This window comes from Oncorhynchus masou, chromosome 28 (assembly GCF_036934945.1).
Source record: "Oncorhynchus masou masou isolate Uvic2021 chromosome 28, UVic_Omas_1.1, whole genome shotgun sequence".
NCBI lineage: Eukaryota > Metazoa > Chordata > Actinopteri > Salmoniformes > Salmonidae > Oncorhynchus > Oncorhynchus masou.
Genome location: NC_088239.1, coordinates 10,662,807 through 10,684,297, shown reverse-complemented (window position 1 = coordinate 10,684,297; position 21,491 = coordinate 10,662,807). Strand labels below are relative to the sequence as shown.

The 21,491-nt window shown below is 44.0% G+C and overlaps 1 protein-coding gene across 1 annotated transcript in view; it reads right to left on the bottom strand.

Annotated features, from left to right (window-relative positions):
• The window catches only part of LOC135517153 (catenin delta-2-like), a 586,832-nt gene that overhangs the window by 137,707 nt on the left and 427,634 nt on the right, over positions 1–21,491 (bottom strand). Inside the window, exons 14-15 of the mRNA XM_064941201.1 lie at positions 19,635–19,648; positions 14,503–14,702 (exon numbers count right to left, since the gene is read on the bottom strand). Of these exons, the coding sequence (XP_064797273.1) occupies positions 14,503–14,702; positions 19,635–19,648 (214 nt within the window). The remainder of the gene's footprint in view (positions 1–14,502; positions 14,703–19,634; positions 19,649–21,491) is intronic.

The following is a 21,491-nucleotide window of genomic DNA, read 5'->3' as shown; positions in this document are numbered from 1 at the left end:
CATCCCCCCTATATTACACCACCCCCTATATTACACCATCCCCCTATATTACACCATCCCCCCTATATTACACCATCCCCCCTATATTACACCATCCCCCTATATTACACCATCCCCCCTATATCACACCATCCCCCCTATATTGCACCATCCCCCTATATTACACCATCCCCCTATATTACACCATCCCCCTTATATTACACCACCCCCTATATTACACCATCCCCCCTATATTACACCACCCCCCTATATCACACCATCCCCCTATATTACACCATCCCCCCTATATTACACCATCCCCCTATATTACACCACCCCCTATATCACACCATCCCCCTATATTACACCATCCCCCCTATATTACACCATCCCCCTATATTACACCATCCCCCTATATTACACCATCCCCCCTATATTACACCATCCCTCCTATATTACACCATCCCCCTATATTACACCATCCCCCTATATTACACCATCCCCCCTATATTACACAATCCCCCTATATTACACCACCCCCCTATATCACACCATCCCCCTATATCACACCATCCCCCTATATTACACCATCCCCCTATATTACACCATCCCCCCTATATTACACCATCCCCCTATATTACACCATCCCCCTATATGACACCATTCCCCCTATATTACACCATCCCCCCTATATTACACCATTCCCCCTATATGACACCATCCCCCTATATTACACCATTCCCCCCTATATGACACCATTCCCCCTATATTACACCATTCCCCCTATATTACACCATCCCTATATTACACCATTCCCCCTATATGACACCATCCCCCTATATTACACCATTCCCCCTATATGACACCATTCCCCCTATATTACACCATTCCCCCTATATTACACCATTCCCCCCTATATTACACCATCCACACTATATTACACCATTCCCCCCTATATGACACCATTCCCCCTATATTACACCATCCCCCCTATATTACACCATTCCCCCTATATGACACCATCCCCCTATATTACACCATCCCCCCTATATTACACCATTCCCCCCTATATGACACCATCCCCCCTATATTACACCATCCCCCTATATTACACCATCCCCCTATAATACACCATCCGCCCCTATATTACACCATCCCCCTATAATACACCATCCCCCCTATATTACAACATCCCCCTATATTACACCATCCCCACTATATTACACCATCCCCCCTATATTACACCATTCCCCCCTATATTACACCATCCCCCCTATATTACACCATCCCCCTATATTACACCATTCCCCCTATATCACACCATCCCCCCTATATCACACCATCCCCCTATATGACACCATTCCCCTTATATCACACCATCCCCCTATATTACACCATCCCCCTATATTACACCATCCCCCTATATTACACCATCCCCCTATATTACACCATCCCCCTATATTACACCATCCCCCCTATATGACACCATCCCCCTATATTACACCACCCCCCTATATCACACCATCCCCCTATATCACACCATCCCCCCTATATTACACCATCCCCCTATATTACACCATCCCCCTATATTACACCACCCCCTATATTACACCATCCCCCCTATATTACACCATCCCCCTATATTACACCATCCCCCCTATATTACACCATCCCCCTATATTACACCATCCCCCCTATATCACACCATCCCCCTATATTGCACCATCCCCCCTATATTACACCATCCCCCTATATTACACCATCCCCCTTATATTACACCACCCCCTATATTACACCATCCCCCCTATATTACACCACCCCCTATATCACACCATCCCCCTATATTACACCATCCCCCCTATATTACACCATCCTCCCTATATTACACCACCCCCTATATCACACCATCCCCCCTATATTACACCATCCCCCCTATATTACACCATCCCCCCTATATTACACCATCCCCCTATATTACACCATCCCCCCTATATTACACCATCCCCCCTATATTACACCATCCCCCCTATATTACACCATCCCCCTATATTACACCATCCCCCTATATTACACCATCCCCCCTATATTACACCACCCCCCTATATCACACCATCCCCCTATATCACACCATCCCCCCTATATTACACCCCCCCTATATCACACCATCCCCCTATATCACACCATCCCCCTATATTACACCATCCCCCTATATTACACCATCCCCCCTATATTACACCATCCCCCTATATTACACCATCCCCCTATATTACACCATCCCCCCTATATGACACCATTCCCCCTATATTACACCATCCACCCTATATTACACCACCCCCCTATATTACACCATCCCCCCTATATTACAGCATCCCCCTATATTACACCATCCCCCCTATATTACACCATCCCCCTATATTACACCATCCCCCCTATATCACACCATCCCCCCTATATTACACCATCCCCCTATATTACACCATCCCCCCTATATTACACCATCCCCCATATATCACACCATCACCCAATATCCCATCATCCCCCCTATATTACACCATCCCCACTATACTACCTAATCCCTCCCATATTACACCACCCCCCCTATATTTCACCACCCCCTGCCTATATCACACACCAGAGATATTTGATATCTTGAAACCAACGCTACTCTTCCTTATTTTAAGAGTGTGTTCTCCTTCCCAGACCCAGTACTTTCTCACTCTCTCCATCATCAGCTCCTCTCTCAGTCTGATGACTATCAGGGCTAGCTCTGAGGAGTACCAGTGTCTGACCAGGCCAAATAGACATACTCTTAATATTAACATGTGAGAGAGGGAGAGACAAAGAAAGAGAGAAGGGAGAGAGAGAGGGAGATAAAGAGAGAGAGAAACAGAGAGAGAGGGAGAGATAGCAATGGAGATGGAGAGTGATAGAGAGAGACAGAGTGGTAGACTCTTCATTGATTTAGACTTGAGCAAGGTCACCCGGTTCATCACTGTGACTTTGGCAACCAACATACACACACAAACACACACACACTCCTGTCCAGATCTGCAACGCATCACTTGTTACAAGGTTTCCATGGGGACCCAATCATGTCACAACTAGCCAATGGCTAAAGTGTGTGTGTGTGTGTGTGTGTGTGTGTGTGTGTGTGTGTGTGTGTGTGTGTGTGTGTGTGTGTGTGTGTGTGTGTGTGTGTGTGTGTGTGTGTGTGTGTGTGTGTGTGTGTGTGTGTGTGTGTGTGTGTGTGTGTGTGTGTGCCTGCGTGTGTGTGTGTGCCTGCGTGTGCGTGTGTGTGTGTCTAAAGACTTGGTCTGGGACTTGTGAGTTGTCCAACAATTGAGAGTTGTTGGAGATAATTGAATGAAAGTTATTTCTCAAATACGTAGCGATGATAGTCTGAAATGGTTATGTTTTATTAAACATATTATCTCTGTCTGCTCATATTCACAGTGATTATGTTTTATTAAACATATTATCTCTGCCTGCTCATATTCAACGTTATTATGTTTTATTAAACATATTATCTCTGTCTGCTCATATTCACAGTGATTATGTTTTATTAAACATATTATCTCTGCCTGCTCATATTCAACGTTATTATGTTTTATTAAACATATTATCTCTGCCTGCTCATATTCAACGTTATTATGTTTTATTAAACATATTATCTCTGTCTGCTCATATTCACAGTGATTATGTTTTATTAAACATATTATCTCTGTCTGCTCATATTCACAGTGGTTATGTTTTATTAAACATATTAGCTCTGTCAGCTCATATTCAACGTGATTATGTTTTATTAAACATATTATCTCTGTCTGCTCATATTCACAGTGATTATGTTTTATTAAACATATTATCTCTGTCTGCTCATATTCACAGTGATTCTGTTATATTAAACATATTATCTCTGTCTGCTCATATTCACAGTGATTATGTTTTATTAAACATATTATCTCTGTCTGCTCATATTCACAGTGATTATGTTTTATTAAACATATTATCTCTGTCTGCTCATATTCAACGTGATTATGTTTTATTAAACATATTATCTCTGTCTGCTCATATTCACAGTGGTTATGTTTTATTAAACATATTAGCTCTGTCAGCTCATATTCACAGTGATTATGTTTTATTAAACATATTAGCTCTGTCAGCTCATATTCAACGTGATTATGTTTTATTAAACATATTAGCTCTGTCTGCTCATATTCAACGTGTCATAGTCCTTGATCAACTCCACATAGCCCACAATATAACCACTATACAGTATACTTTCCTCTACAGCCTGGGAGGGTTATCCTGTATGCCAGGGATGAGACTGGGTATTGGTCTCTGGTACAGAATAATGTCAGGAAGCTGGGGTGTTGCCTATTGCACCCCAGAGTTGTTTGAATCCTTTGTGTGTGGAGCTGCTGTCAGCAGCCTAGACTCAGACAGGAAATGAAAGCAGTAAACTCAGCCTGAGTCACAGACTAAGACCATGCATGACACTGATTCAGTTAGCAAGGAGGAAGAGAGAGAGCGAGATAGAGAAAGAGGGTAATAGAGAGAGGGAGGAGAGAAAGAGCTGGAGAGACAGGGAGATGGAGAAAGGGAATGAGAGAGATTGGAAGAGAGAGAGAACAAAAGAGAGAGTGAGAGATCGCAAAAAGGGAGAGAGAGATATGTCTATCTTCATTAAACCTTTGTGAGTGCAATGTTTACGGTTAATTTCTAATAGATCTTTGTTGATATTGTTTTGTGGCTACTCACTTTTGTTTATTTAACTTGCTTTGGCAATGTAAACACATTTCCCATGCCAATGAATTCCCTATGAATTGAATTTAAAATTGAGAGACAGAGAGCTAGAGCGCGAGAGAGAGAGCGAGAGACCTGATTGTTTTGTGTCGGTCCGCTATCTAAGTTGAACTGCATTTAATTTACATATTAATGAGGAATGCACACATACACTGAGTGTACAAAACATTATAAACATTGTCTTAATATTGAGTTGCACCACCTTTTGCACACTTGAACAGCCTCAATTTGTTGAGGCATGGACTCCACATGGTGTTGAAAGCATTCTACAAGGATCTTGGTCCGTGTGGACTCCAATGCTTCCCACAGTTCGTGTTAAGTTGGCTGGATGTTCTTTGGGCTGTGGGTCATTGTTGATACACATGGAAAAATGTTGAGCGTGAAAAACCCAGCAGCGTTGCAGTTCTTGACACAAAGCGATGCGCCTGGCTGGGGCTGCGGAAGACACACATTATCCTCAGCCGGTGAAATAACTGTGGGTCTCAAGGTAAATGACCACTAATTAACATAAACACATTTAGCATCTCCTGGCTTCCACTTCCTACAAGCCACTGATGAAGACCTTTGAAACATTTGCAAGTCTAATTAGTCCATGTAATATACAGTTGAAGTCAGAGGTTTACCACTCCACAAATGTCTTGTTAACGAACTATAGTTTTGGCACGTCTGTTAGGACATCTACTTTGTACCTGACACAAGTCATTTTTCCAACAATTGTTTACAGACAGATTATTCCACTTATAATTTACTGTATCACAATTCCAGTGGGTCAGAAGTTTACATTGACTGTGCCTTTAATTAAACAGCTTGGAAAATGCCAGAAAATTATGTCATGGCTTTAGAAGCTTCTGATAGACTTCAAACCCAGTGCCTCTTTGCTTAACATCATGGGAAAATCAAAAGAAGTCAGCCAAGACCTCAGAAAAAAATTGTATATCTCCACAAGTCTGGTTCATCCTTGAGAGCTGTTATGTCCTGATCTGTTTCACCTGTCCTTGTGATCCCCTCCAGATGTCACTTATTTTCCCCAGTGTATTTATCCCTGTGTTTCCTGTCTTTCTGTGCCAGTTCGTCTAGTATGTTTCAAGTCAACCAGCGTGTTTTTCCCGTGCTCTTGCTTTTGCTATTCTCTCTTAGCTAGTCCTTCCGGTTTTAACAATTGCCTGTTTTCTGGACTCTGTACCTGCCTGCCGGATCAGTCTGCCTGCCCTGTCCTTGAGCCTGCCTGCCACTCTGTACCTCCTGGACTCTGTACCTGCCTGCCCTGACCTTGAGCCTGTACCTGCCTGCCGGATCAGTCTGCCTGCCCTGTCCTTGAGCCTGCCTGCCACTCTGTACCTCCTGGACTCTGTACCTGCCTGCCCTGACCTTGAGCCTGTACCTGCCTGCCGGATCAGTCTGCCTGCCCTGTCCTTGAGCCTGCCTGCCACTCTGTACCTCCTGGACTCTGTACCTGCCTGCCCTGACCTTGAGCCTGTACCTGCCTGCCGGATCAGTCTGCCTGCCCTGTCCTTGAGCCTGCCTGCCACTCTGTACCTCCTGTACTCTGTACCTGCCTGCCCTGACCTTGAGCCTGTACCTGCCTGCCGGATCAGTCTGCCTGCCCTGTCCTTGAGCCTGCCTGCCACTCTGTACCTCCTGTACTCTGTACCTGCCTGCCCTGACCTTGAGCCTGTACCTGCCTGCCGGATCAGTCTGCCTGCCCTGACCTTGAGCCTGCCTGCCACTCTGTACCTCCTGGACTCTGATCTGGTTTTGACCTTCTGCATGTCCATGACTATTCTCTAACCTACACCTTTTGGAATTATTAAATATTACACACTCACACCATCTGCCTCCTGTGTCTGCATCTGAGTCCTAATCGGAGCAATTTCCAAACGCCTGAAGGTACCACGTTCATCTGTACAAACAATAGTAAGCAAGTATAAACACCATGGGACCACGCAGCCGTTATACTGCTCAGGAAGGAGACTCATTCTGTCCCCTAAGATGAACGTACTTTGCTGAGAAAAGTGCAAATCAATCCCAGGAAAAGCAGGAAAACAACATTATCAAGAGTGACCATCAATGTGATTCTTCTTGAAATGCTTTTATTATAAAAGTGCATTTTATATGGTGAAAATTATCTTCCCCAAACCTGAAACACACACTGCTTATGTAACCAGTTAGGCTCTATACCCCTTGTAAAGCAGATTAATGGGTTTAATTTTAAGAAGTTATTTGGCCACTTTAGTTGTGATACAAACCTTATCAAAACATATAGGACTATGGGCTAGGCTACATGAGGTGTGATAATATGATTAGAAAAAGTCACACAAAAAAAAGATATTGTTTCTTATGCTGGGCATCATTCACAAGTGACAGGCTAATATTATAACCCATCAGAACATTATTGACTTAATATTGTCTTTACCTATAATAAATAATATATATGTGACTTTGTTTTAATTTAGAATGGACCAGTATCATGCACCTGTCTCAAAACAGGGGCAAGGGGGAACATGTATGTCATCTATGCACTTATCCAGCGGTTCATTTTCATGCCAGCCAGGTTGTCACACCCTGATCTGTTTCACCTGTCTTTGTGATTGTCTTCACCCCCCTCCAGGTGTCGCACATCTTCCCCATTATCCCCAGTGTATTTATACCCGTATTCTCTGTTTGTCTGTTGTCTTGTCAAGCCTACCAGCATCTTTTTCCGTGCTCCTGTTTTTCCTTCACTCTTTTTTCTAGCCCTCCTGGTTCAGACCTGTGCTGCCTGCCCTGACACTGAGCCCTCCTGGTTCAACCTGTTCTGCCTGCCCTGACACTGAGCCCTCCTGGTTCAACCTGTGCTGCCTGCCCTGACACTGAGCCCTCCTGGTTCAGACCTGTTCTGCCTGCCCTGACACTGAGCCCTCCTGGTTCAACCTGTGCTGCCTGCCCTGACACTGAGCCCTCCTGGTTCAACCTGTTCTGCCTGCCCTGACACTGAGCCCTCCTGGTTCAACCTGTGCTGCCTGCCCTGACACTGAGCCCTCCTGGTTCAGACCTGTTCTGCCTGCCCTGACACTGAGCCCTCCTGGTTCAACCTGTTCTGCCTGCCCTGACACTGAGCCCTCCTGGTTCAGACCTGTTCTGCCTGCCCTGACACTGAGCCCTCCTGGTTCAGACCTGTGCTGCCTGCCCTGACACTGAGCCCTCCTGGTTCAACCTGTTCTGCCTGCCCTGACACTGAGCCCTCCTGGTTCAGACCTGTGCTGCCTGCCCTGACACTGAGCCCTCCTGGTTCAACCTGTTCTGCCTGCCCTGACACTGAGCCCTCCTGGTTCAGACCTGTTCTGCCTGCCCTGACACTGAGCCCTCCTGGTTCAACCTGTTCTGCCTGCCCTGACACTGAGCCCTCCTGGTTCAGACCTGTTCTGCCTGCCCTGACACTGAGCCCTCCTGGTTCAGACCTGTTCTGCCTGCCCTGACACTGAGCCCTCCTGGTTCAACCTGTTCTGCCTGCCCTGACACTGAGCCCTCCTGGTTCAGACCTGTTCTGCCTGCCCTGACACTGAGCCCTCCTGGTTCAGACCTGTGCTGCCTGCCCTGACACTGAGCCCTACTGGTTCAGACCTGTTCTGCCTGCCCTGACACTGAGCCCTCCTGGTTCAGACCTGTTCTGCCTGCCCTGACACTGAGCCCTCCTGGTTCAGACCTGTTCTGACCTCGAGCCTGCTTGCTCCCCTGTACCTTCTGGACTATGACCGGGTTAATGAACTTCTGCCTGTCCTCAACCTGCCTATTGCCTGCCCCTTGTATTTTAATAAATATCAGAGACTCTAACCATCTGCCTCCAGTGTCTGCATCTGGGTCTCGCCCTGTGTCGTTATACAGGTAGGCTATACTCCGGTTGTAAAGATAAGCAATGTGCTTAATATTTGCTTAATATTAGGATAGTTGAAAAATAAATATAGTAGGTCTATCCTGTACAAAGCTGATGGGATCCTCTTTTTCATAGAGGCGGCAGGTAGCCTAGTTGTTCGAGCGTTGGGCCAGTAACCAAAAGGTTGCTGGATTGAATGCCCAAGCTGACAAGGTCAAAATCTGTCATTTTTCCACTGAGCAAAAGGCAGTTAATCCACCTTTCCCCAGGAGCCGAAGACGTGGATGTCGATTATGGCAGAGCCCCTATCACCTCTCTGATTCAGAGGGGTTGGGTTAAATTCCGGAGCCGAAGACGTGGATGTCGATTATGGCAGAGCCCCTATCACCTCTCTGATTCAGAGGGGTTGGGTTAAATTCCGGAGCCGAAGACGTGGATGTCGATTATGGCAGAGCCCCTATCACCTCTCTGATTCAGAGGGGTTGGGTTAAATTCAGGAGCCGAAGACGTGGATGTCGATTATGGCAGAGCCCCTATCACCTCTCTGATTCAGAGGGGTTGGGTTAAATTCCGGAGCCGAAGACGTGGATGTCGATTATGGCAGAGCCCCTATCACCTCTCTGATTCAGAGGGGTTGGGTTAAATTCCGGAGCCGAAGACATGGATGTCGATTATGGCAGAGCCCCTATCACCTCTCTGAATCAGAGGGGTTGGGTTAAATTCCGGAGCCGAAGACGTGGATGTCGATTATGGCAGAGCCCCTATCACCTCTCTGAATCAGAGGGGTTGGGTTAAATTCGGAAGACACATTTCAGTTGAATGCATGCAGTTGTACAACTGACTAGGTATACCCCTTTCCCTCACATCACTGTTTTCTCACACAATTGCATAGCCTATAGAAATGTTGCGCAACATGAGCACGTGGGCTCTCATGGAGTTTTGGATTAGATTTTCAAATTCATTTGAATTGATGTCAGAGGGACAATAGAGTGCTGACAACCAGGCAGTTAGCAAGTTTGATAGGATACTAATGACCGTCAGCAGCATCAGAGCTTGGAGAAGCCTAATTACCGTGACTCAACGGTCACATGGAATTGGACTGCCTCCATGACTCGTGACTGCCAGTGTGGCGGTAATACGGTCACAGTAACAGCCCTACACCTGGCAGCTACAGTACTACCGTACCCCATTCCAAGGCACTTCAACATGTTGTCTGGCCCATTCACCCTCTGAATGGCACACAAACAATCCATGTCTCAATTGTCTCAAGGCTTAAAAATCCTTATTTAACCTGTCTCCTCCCCTTCATCAACACTGATTAAAGTGGATTGACATCAATAAGGAAAAATAGCTTTCACCTGGATTCACCTTCCATTAAGTAATGGAAAGAGCATGTTCCTAATGCCTTGTACACTGTGAACACACTAACATTGCAGGCCCGCACACACACACACACACACACACACACACACCCCCCCTTGGGAATAGGTTATATTGCCACACATTCTAAACCCAACAGGACCTTTAATGAGGAGATCTGTGGTATAGCTTGATAGATAAACCATTTTATAACACTAGATATAATCCACAGGGAATTCAGTCCGTCCCCATTGTTTGGTTATCAGGAGGTATCTACTGTTCAGCCATCACTCATTGATTTGGCCCTCTGTGTCCTTTGTCTCCATAGAGACTGCCTGACCTATCAGAGATGAGTGCAGGGGGACGGGTGAGAGGTCAAATTGGACGAGTGTCACGTTCCCGCTCGCTTCCCTTATCTCTGAACATGACAAGGCTACAGAAGCAGACTGTGTGTGTTTGTGTGTGTTTGTGTGTGTGTTTGTGTGTGTGTTTGTGTTTGTGTTTGTGTGTGTGTGTGTGTTTGTGTGTGTATGTGTGTGTGTGTGTGTGTGTGTTTGTGTGTTTGTGTGTTTGTGTGTATGTGTGTGTGTGTGTGTGTGGGGGGTTCTTTATCTCAGCTACAAATGGATGTTGTTTTTAAGTATCTGTTTACAGGGCATTCGGAAAGTATTCAGACCCCTTGACTTTTTCCACATTTTGTTACGTTACAGCCTTATTCTAAAATGGTTTAAATCGTTTTTTTTTACCTCATTAATCTGTACACAATACCCCATAATGACGAAGCAAAAACAGAAGGCCCTGTATCTCTGAACCAGTTCTCTTCACTGACAAGAGGAAATGACAACTGAAATACACTTAACTGTTTAAACTGTAGTTGACTGGTTATCCAACCCAGGTCATCAGTAAAACTCAAGACCACGTTAGTCCACTGAGCTAAAGCCTTTAAGTCTTTAAGGATACTCCCAGTGGCCGAACTTCATCCCTCAGTGGTTTGAAGGCTTTCGCAACAGAGCCTATTCCAGCTTCATCTTAGGCAGGGGGACCCGCTCCATTGGAGCAGCTGATAGGCTTCTCAACGCCCATTCACACGGCCAATCACTAGTCACGGATGGGTTAGGTTCCATATGTCTGGTGCCCTCCCATTAGAGATAAAAACGCATGCATGCTTACACACACAAACACGCAAGTCCACACAAACACACACACACCTACACACACACCTACACACGCAAGTACACACAAACACAAACACTCCTACACACACACACACACACACACCTACACACGCAAGTACAAACAAACACAAACAATCCTACACACACACACACACACACACACACACACACACAGGCAAGTACACACAAACCCACATGCACGCTTACACACATAAACACACACAAGTAGACACAAACCCACATGCACGCTTACACACATAAACACACACAAGTACACACAAACCCACATGCACGCTTACACACACAAACACACGCAAGTGCACACACACACACATTCTAAGCTTTGGCAAAGGTCCTCCAGTCTTGATGTAAACTCAAAAGTAGTCTCTCGGGGATATCTCCTTGGCTAGCCTGGCTTAGACACGCTTGCGAAAGACCTCATGCTCCACAGAAAAATTACACACAAGGATTTGGTCACAGTTCTCACCTAAGAAACGTGATTGTAGCTAAACACTGCACTCTCACAGAGACACCGCGGTCAAACAAGCTTATATCTGGCAGATAGAACAGCTTTTAAAAAGCCTGACAGTAGCGAAACACTGACAAAATCATCGGAAGAAACCAGTTGTTTTTCATAGTTGATGACTAGTGAGGTGGTTTGTTCCCGGCATCACAGAGAGAAGCTCTGTAGTTTGTTTGAACACTCTCAAAGTTAGTTGAGTCTGAAAACGTGGACAATGAGGGTCTGAGAATTAAGATGGAATGCTGAAGGAGTGACTTGAACTCACTAAACCTGTTATCTTTTCAAATGGTTTTCTATTGTATAGCTATGTTATCTGGCTACCGAATATGCCTGGACCCAGGAAACATGAAACTATTGGAAAGTCATCACAGTCTTCTGGAATGTAGAAGTGTCAGTGAATTGTGTGTGCGTCCGTGCGAGCGTCCGTGCGTGTGTACCCTTATCCTACTCCTCCTCTGTTCCTCTGGTGATGTAGAGGTTAACCCAGGCCCTGCAGCCCCCAGCAGCACTCACATTCCCCAGGCACTCTCATTTGTTGACTTCTCTTTCTAAAATTATCTGCCGAAATTGTTGCAACCCCTTTCTAAGTATAAATCAGTGATGTCGCTCTTGCTGCTGGTGATTCTCTTATCCACCTCTACGCAGATGACACCATTCTGTATACATCTGGCCCTTCTTTGGACACTCTGTTAAACTTCTTGTGGGCAGGTGCCAGTATTCGGTATTTCAGATGACTGACGTGCCCAAAGTAACATGCCTATTACTCAGGCCCAGAAGCTAGGATATGCATATAATTGGGACTATCAAAGGAATACCTCCCAGATTGCAGTTCCTAGAGCTTCCAGTAGATGTCAACAGTCTTTAGAAAGAGTTTCAGGCTTGTTTTTTGAAAAATCAGCTAGAATTTGTAGTTTTTTTAAGTGGCTCCCATTTTGGCTGTAGTGTGGTGGCGCGCGTGGATGAGGGCGCGCACTTCGTTATTTATCTCCGGTAGTGAACATATTCTCCATCTTACATTTTATGGTTTATTTACATATTAGGGTACCTGAGGATTGATTAGAAACATTGTTTGACTTGTTTGGACAAAGTTTATTGGTAACTTTCGAGATTCATTTGTATGCATTTTGAACGAGGGAAACCGGTGGATTACTGAATCAAGCGCGCCAATTGAACTGATTTTTTTGGGATATAAAGAAGGACTTTATCGAACAAAAGGACCATTTTTTATGTAGCTGGAACCCTTTGGATTGCAAACAGAGGAAGATATTCAAACGTAAGTGATTTATTTTATTGCTATTTCTGATTTTCTAAACGCCTCTGCTTGTTTGGAAAATGTTTATTGCTTGTTTATTGTATGCGGGGAGCTGTCCTCAGATAATCACAGAGTATGCATGGTAAAGCCTTTTTGAAATCTGACAAAGCGGCTGGATTAACAAGAAGTTAAGCTTTTAAATGATGTAGGACACTTGTATTTTCATGAATGTTTAATATTACGATTTTGTATTTTGAATTTGGCGCCCCCCATTTTCACCAGGTGTTGTCGAATTTGGTCCCGCTAGAGGGGTTTATGCAGTAAGAGGTTAACAAACCTCCAAACAAGCTTCAATGCCACACAACACTCCTTCCATGGCCTGCAACTGCTTTTAAATGCTAGTAAAACTAAATGCATGCTCTTCAATCAAATGCTGCCCGCACCTGCCCACCTGACTAGCATCAATTATCTGGACGGTTCTGACTTGTATATGTGGACAACTACAAATACCTAGCTGTCTGGTTAGACTGTGCACTCTCCATCCAGACTCACATTAAGCATCTCCAATCCAAAATTAAATATAGAATCGGCTTCCTATTTTGCAACAAAGCCTCCTTTAGTCATGCTGCCAAACATACCCTCGTAAAACTGACTATCCAACCGACCCTTGGCTTCGGCGATGTCATTCACAAAATAGCCTCCTATACTCTACTCAGGAAACTGGATGTAGTCTATCACAGTGCCATCCATTTTGTCACCAAAGCCCCATATACTACCCGCCACTGTTACCTGTATGCTCTCGTTGGCTGGCCCTCACTACATAAGTCGCTCTGGATAAGAGCGTCTGCTAAATGACTTAAATGTAATGTAATGTAATATTCGTCGCCAAACCCACTGGCTCCAGGTCATCTATAAGTCTTTACTAGATAAAGCCCCGCTTTATCTCAGCTCACTGGTCACCATAGCAACGCCCACCAGTAGTACGCGTTCCAGCAGGTATATCTCACTGGTCATCCCCAAAGTCAACACTTACTTTGGCCGCCTTTCCTTCCAGTTCTCTGCTGCAAATGACTGGAATGAATTGCAAAAATCACTGAAGCTGAAGTCTTATATCTCCCTCTCTAACTTTAAGCATCCGCTGTCAGAGTAGCTTACCGATCACTGTACATGTACACAGCCAATCTGTAAATAGCACATATAACTATCTCATCCCCATATTGTAATTTACCCCTGTTGCTCTTTTGCACCCCAGTATCTCTACTTGCACATCATCATCTGCACATCCATCTCTCCAGTATTTAATGCTAAATTGTAATTATTTCACCTCTATGGCCTATTTATTGCCTACCTCCCTACTCTTCTACATTTGCACATGCTGTACATAGATTTTTCTACTGTGTTATTTACTGTACGTTTGTTTACGTGTAACTCTGTGATGTTGTTTTTGTTGCACTGCTTTGCTTTGCTTTATCTTGGCCAGTCAAAGTTGAAATTTAGGACATGTTCTCAACTGGCCTACCTGGTTAAATATAGGTGAAATATATCTGATATTTAAATGTACCTGTGACCAGTTCTCTTATCTCCACGTCTCCAGTCTTGCGTAGCAGGCGGACCAGGGCAGGTATGCCCCCACAGTTCTTCAGGGTGATCTTGTTGTCGTCGTTGGCCTTGCCGTAGACCAGGTTCCTCAGGGCTCCACAGGCACTACGGTGGACCTCACTCATACGGTGGTCCAACAAGTCTACCAGCAGCTGGATCCCCCTTGACGACGAATCTGACAGAGAGACGGAGAGAAAGAAATTGCGGAGAAAAAGGTGAGTAACGTTGCCTGAGATTTTAAAGACGTGTTGGCTCTACCAAGCAAACGCGTTGGCTTTAGCTCAGTGGCCATTTAAAAAAAAAACATTTTAGTGGATGCTCTTATCCAGAGCAACTTACAGGAACAATGAAGGTTAAAGTGCCTTGCACAAGGGCACATCAGATTTTTTCATCTGCTTGACTAGGGAACTTGAATCAGCGACCTTTCAGTTACTGGCTCAAAGCTCTTAACCTCTAGGCTAATACAATGTTGAGGCACAACGCTGGGCGACTTTGAGGAAAAATCGTTTGGAGTAAAAAATAGCAGCCTATTAAATCAATCTGTACTTACTGTAAATGACATCTCTAAATGTACAGTACAATGTCGTCATGTACACTAAGTGATTTCCTGGGAGATGAGACAAAACAGTTTCAAGTTTCAGTGGTTTTTCCAGTAGCCTCGCCTTCCAGGTGTTACAATAACCAGGTTTCCACCAACATTTTTACAGGAGTAAAGCACATGCCGGATACAAAATGTCACGGCTGGTCTGATGGAAACAGCAAATTTGTCGGTAAACTTTCCAAATGTCAACAAAACAAAATATGCTTTAAAAAGTTGGGATCTTTTTGTGTCTGTAAAATTAATGATGAAAGATGGAAACGCATTTATGAGCAAATATTGATATAACAACTATCATATGGAAGTGAACTTGGAGTCACCCGATGAGATGTTGTGTGGTCCACCCACCATCACTTGAGAAACCGTGCAGTTTATAGCTGGGTGGTGAATGTGCACAGTGATGAGCTTGATTCTTCCTTCCAATACATATCAGTTTTTATTCTGGTGACATGATGATTGATGCTTGGCTGCCTTTTGACAAGTAAAAGTAATCTCACTTGTCCATAATCATCTCATTATATAGGCTATACCCGCACTCTGTCTGCCAGCTGTTGGCTAGAATGCACATACCAATACCAGAGTGGGCACATTCACATTCACTATATGACCCAATGTTTCTGACAAAACCATCAGTAGAGTTGAAAATGCGTCTTATTTATCGGTACTAGAGAATTTACCAACAAAAATGATTTTTATGTTCACTATGTCGTCACATATAGCCTTTAATCTGCAACAAGTCCATTTGATGGAAACACATGTCTGGTGGAAAATGCACATATTGTTTTTATGCTGATTTTAAAATATTCAGATGAAAAACTTTCACCAATTGGAAACCTAGCCAATCATAACCTTCACCTGCTGGTGTTCCAGACATAGCCACTGTTTCACTACGGGGACCTTCTAGTACCCTCAGGCGGCCAATGAGCAGAGAGAAAGGAGGGTTCCAAACAATCATCAGGGAGTTCTAATGATCATAGAACTCTGCAGAGGTCCACAGGAGGTTATTAACAACCAACTGGTGAATATTTGGAGCTGTGTGTATGTGTGTGATGCAAATGTGTGTGTGAGTGTGTGTGTGTGTATGTGCATGTGCGAGGGTGTGTGTCAGATCCTAGATGCCCTGCAAGACAATCATTTATAAATAGTATTCCTATTTCCTGCTATAAAGAGCTGCTGGCCCAGATCACAAATTACTTTATCCTGTAAGACTTAGCTCTGTGTTTGACCTCAACCTTCTACACACAAACCTTAGATAGCATCACCACACAGAGGGAGAGAGGGTGAGGGAGAGAGCGAGCGAGCGAGAGAGATAAGGTAGAAAGGGGAAAAGGGAGAAAGGGTGTGATTGAGAGGGGAGTAAGAGAGATAGGGTGAGGTAGAGGGATTACAAAATGGAAGAGAAGGGGGAGAGAGAGAGAGAGAGAGAGAGAGAGAGAGAGAGAGAGAGAGACTGATGGAGAGGAGAGAGAGAGAGAGAGACTGGTGGAGAGGAGAGAGAGACTGATGGAGAGGAGAGAGAGCGAGAGAGAGAGGGAGAGGAGAGAGAGAGAGAAAGAGAGAGAGAGAGAGAGAGAAAGAGAAAGAGAGAGACTGATGGAGAGGAGGGAGAGAGAGAGAGAGACTGATGGAGAGGAGAGAGAGCGAGAGACTGATGGAGAGGAGAGAGAGCGAGAGAGAGAGCGAGAGAGAGAGAGAGAGAGAGCGAGAGAGAGAGAGAGAGAGAGAGAGAGAGAGAGAGAGAGAGAGAGAGGGAGAGAGGGAGAGAGGGAGAGAGGGAGAGAGGGAGAGAGAAAGAGAGAGAGAGACTGATGGAGAGGAGAGAGAGAGATACTGATGGAGAGGAGAGAGAGAGAGAGAGAGACTGATGGAGAGGAGAGAGAGAGAGAGATACTGATGGAGAGGAGAGAGAGAGAGAAAGAGAGAGAGAGAGACTGACGGAGAGGAGAGAGTGAGAGACTGACGGAGAGGAGAGAGAGAGAGACTGACGAAGAGGAGAGAGAGAGAGACTGACGAAGAGGAGAGAGAGAGACTGACGAAGAGGAGAGAGAGAGAGAGAGAGAGAGAGAGAGATGGAGGGAGAGGAGAGAGAGAGACGGATGGAGAGGAGAGAGAGAGAGAGAGAGACTGATGGAGAGGAGAGAGAGAGAGAAAGAGAGAGAGAGAGTGAGAGGAGAGAGAGAGAGAAAGAGAGAGAGACTGATGGAGAGGAGACAGATATATATATAGAGAGGGCAGATATAGATATGGATATATAGATATAGATTTTATATATATATATATATATATATATATATAGAGAGGGCGGACAGGGAGAGAGAGATATATAGATATAGATATATAGAGAGGGCGGACAGGGAGAGAGAGATATAGATATAGATATATATATATATAGAGAGAGAGGGCGACAGGGAGAGAGATATATAGATATATATATATATATAGAGAGGGCGGACAGGGAGAGATAGATATAGATATATATATATATAGAGAGAGAGAGGGCGACAGGGAGAGAGATATATAGATATAGATATATAGAGAGGGCGGACAGGGAGAGAGAGATATGGATATAGATATATATATATATAGAGAGAGAGGGCGACAGGGAGAGAGATATATAGATATATATATATATATATATATAGAGAGGGGCGGACAGGGAGAGAGAGATATAGATATATATATATAGAGAGAGAGAGGGCGACAGGGAGAGAGATATATAGATATAGATATATATATAGAGAGGGCGGACAGGGAGAGAGAGATATAGATATAGATATATATATATAGAGAGAGAGAGGGCGACAGGGAGAGAGATATATAGATATATATATATATATATAGAGAGGGCGGACAGGGGGAGAGATAGATATAGATATATATATATAGAGAGAGAGAGGGCGACAGGGAGAGAGATATATAGATATAGATATATATATAGAGAGGGCGGACAGGGAGAGAGAGATGGATATAGATATATATCATATAAAGAGAGAGATAGATATAGATATAGATATATATATAGAGAGAGATATAGATATAGATAGAGGGCGACAGGGAGAGAGATATATAGATAGATATAGATATATATATAGAGAGGGCGGACAGGGAGAGAGAGATATAGATATAGATATATATATATAGAGAGAGAGAGGGCGACAGGGAGAGAGATATATAGATATATATATATATATATATAGAGAGGGCGGACAGGGAAAGGTTAGGAAAGCTGTTTGATGACACTGCAGAGGTGTATCGCTCCACACTCGGCTGGTGGTAAATAAATGTCAGTAATCTGTTCAATTAAACCGGATGAACCCTGAACTGAATACTAAACAGACCACACACACTGACACTCTAAAACACTTCTGATCCACCAGCAGTGATGTGTTGTCACTGGCCTACACACAAAATCCCATCATGTCAAAGTGGAATGACTTAACTAAAAGCTGAAATGTCTTGAGTGAATAAGTATTCAACCCCTTTGTTACGGTAAACCTAAATGAGTTCAGGAGTAAAAATGTGCCTAACAAAATCACTTAACAAGATGCATGGACTCACTCTGTGTGCCATAATAGTGGTAAACATAATTGTTTTACACAAACAATTATGTGTAAGGTCCCTCAGTCGAGAAGTACAATTCAAGCACAGATTCAATCACAAAGACCAGGTAGGATTTTCCAATGCCTCACTAAGAAGGGTACCTATTGGTAGATAGCTGAAATAAAAAGCAGACACTGAATATCCCTTTGAGCACGGTGAAGTTATCCATTACGCTTTGGACGGTGTATCAATACACCCAGTCACGACAAAGATACAGGCATCTTTCCTAACTCAGTGTATCAATACATCCAGTGACTACAAAGATACAGGGTCATCCTAACTCAGTGTATCAATACACCCAGTCAACAAAGATACAGTCCTTCCTAACTCAGTGTATCAATACACCCAGTCACACAAAGATACAGAGTCCTTCCTAACTCAGTGTATCAATACACCCAGTCACTACAAAGATACAGGCCTCCTTCCTAACTCAGTGTACTACACCCAGTCACTACAAAGATGTCCTTCCTAACTCAGTGTATCAATACACCCAGTCACTACAAAGATACAGGCCTCCTTCCTAACTCAGTGTATCAATACACCCAGTCACTACAAAGATACAGGCCTCCTTCCTAACTCAGTGTATCAATAGACCCAGTCACTACAAAGATACAGGCGTCTTTCCTAACTCAGGGTATCAACACATCCAGTCACTACAAAGATACAGGCGTCTTTCCTAACTCAGTGTATCAATACATCCAGTCACTACAAAGATACAGGCATCTTACCTGTACATCTTACCGCCCCATAGAACTCACTTCTGTCACCATGAAGTGCTTTGAGATCCTAGTCAAGGATCATATCACCGCCACCTTACCGGCAACCCTAGACGCACTACCGTTTGCATACTTCGCCACAACTGGTCCACAGATGACGCAATCGCGATTGGTCTCAACCCCTCCCTGTGCAACTGGGTCCTGGACTTTCTGACGGGCCACCCCCTGGTGGTGAAGGTAGGAAACAACATCTCCACCTCACTGACCCTCAACACTGGTGCCCCACAAGGGTGTGTGCTCAGCCCTCTCCTGTACTCCCTGCTCACCCACGACTGCGTGGCCTTGCACGCCTCCAACTCAATCATCAGAGAAGAAGGTGCAACAGTGCCTCTTCAACCTCAGGAGTCTGAAGATATTTGGCTTGTCACCCAAAACCAAACTTTTACAGATGCACAATCGAGAGCATCCTGTCGGGCTGTATCACAGCCTAGAATGGCAACTGCACCATCCTCAACCACAAGGCTCTCCAGAGGGTGGTGCAGTCTGCAACATTTTCACAACGCATCACTGGGGGCAAACTACCTGCCCTCCGTGACACTTACAGCACCCGATATCACAGGAAGGCCAAAAGGATAATCAAGAACAACAACCACCCGAGCCACTGCCTGTTCACCCCGCTATCATCCAGAAGGTGAGGTCAGTACATGTGCATCAAAGCTGGGACAGAGAGATTGAGAAACAGCTTCTGTCTCAAGGCCATCAGACTGCTAAACAGCAATCACTAACTCAGAGAGGCTGCTGTTTAATTAAAATCAAACGCAATCACTGGACACTTTAATAAATGGATCACTAGTCACTTCAAACAATACCACTTTAAATAATGCTACTTTAATAATGTTTACATATCTTACATTACTCATATCACATGTAATTTTATAATTTTGCACGCCCAATTTTTCAGTTTTTGATTTGTTAAAAATGTTAGAAATATCCAATAAATGTCGTTCCACTTCATGATTGTGTCCCACTTGTTGTTGATTCTTCACAAAAAAATACAGTTTTATACCTTTATGTTTGAAGCCTGAAATGTGGCAAAAGGTCGCAAAGTTCAAGGGGGCCGAATACTTTCGCAAGGCACTGTATATACTGCATTTTATGCCATCTACTGCATCTTTGCCTATGCAGCTCGGCCATCGCTCATCCATAAATGTATATGTACATATTCTCATTCACCCCTTTAGATTTGTGTGTGTTAGGTAGTTATTGGGAATTGTTAGATTATTTGTTAGATATTACTGCACTGTTGGAGCTCGAAGCACAAGCATTTCGCGACACTCACATTAACATCTGCTAACCATGTGTATGTGACAATAACCTAAAACACAAGGCCAAATCTACACTGAAGTTGCTTACCAAGAAGACAGTGAATGTTCCTGAGTGGCCGAGTTACAGTTGTGACTTTAATCGGTTTGAAAATCTATGTTAAGACATGATAATGGCTGTCTAGCAGTGATCAACAACCAATTTGACAGAGCTGGAAGGATTTTTAAAGAATAATTAGAAAATATAATATCTTTCTCATTATTTTAAAGAATAATGAGAAAAGCTCTACCGGCTTGACTCCAGTTGTAAAGGTGATTCTAACATGTATTAACTAAGGGGCGTGTATACTAATCTTATCAAGACATACTAGTGGTTTATTTTTCATTAAGCAAATTTTATCTTAGAATATCTCTTCCACTTTGCCATTACAGAGTATTGCGTGTAGATTGTTGACAAAAAAAAGACAATTGAAATAGATTTCAATCCAACTTTGTAACGTGGGTGCGTTCATGTGTGTGTGTCTTTGCTTACATACACCAACAGACTGCCAGAGAAAAATCTATATTGTTTTGTTTATATATATAAATATATATATATTTATTTGTTGGAGCTGCATTCAGGAACCGACAGCCTTGTTGAGTGGCGAGTGTGTTTGGTCCCGTGTCTGAGACTTGGTTACAAATCTGTACATCACACAGACACACACACACACAC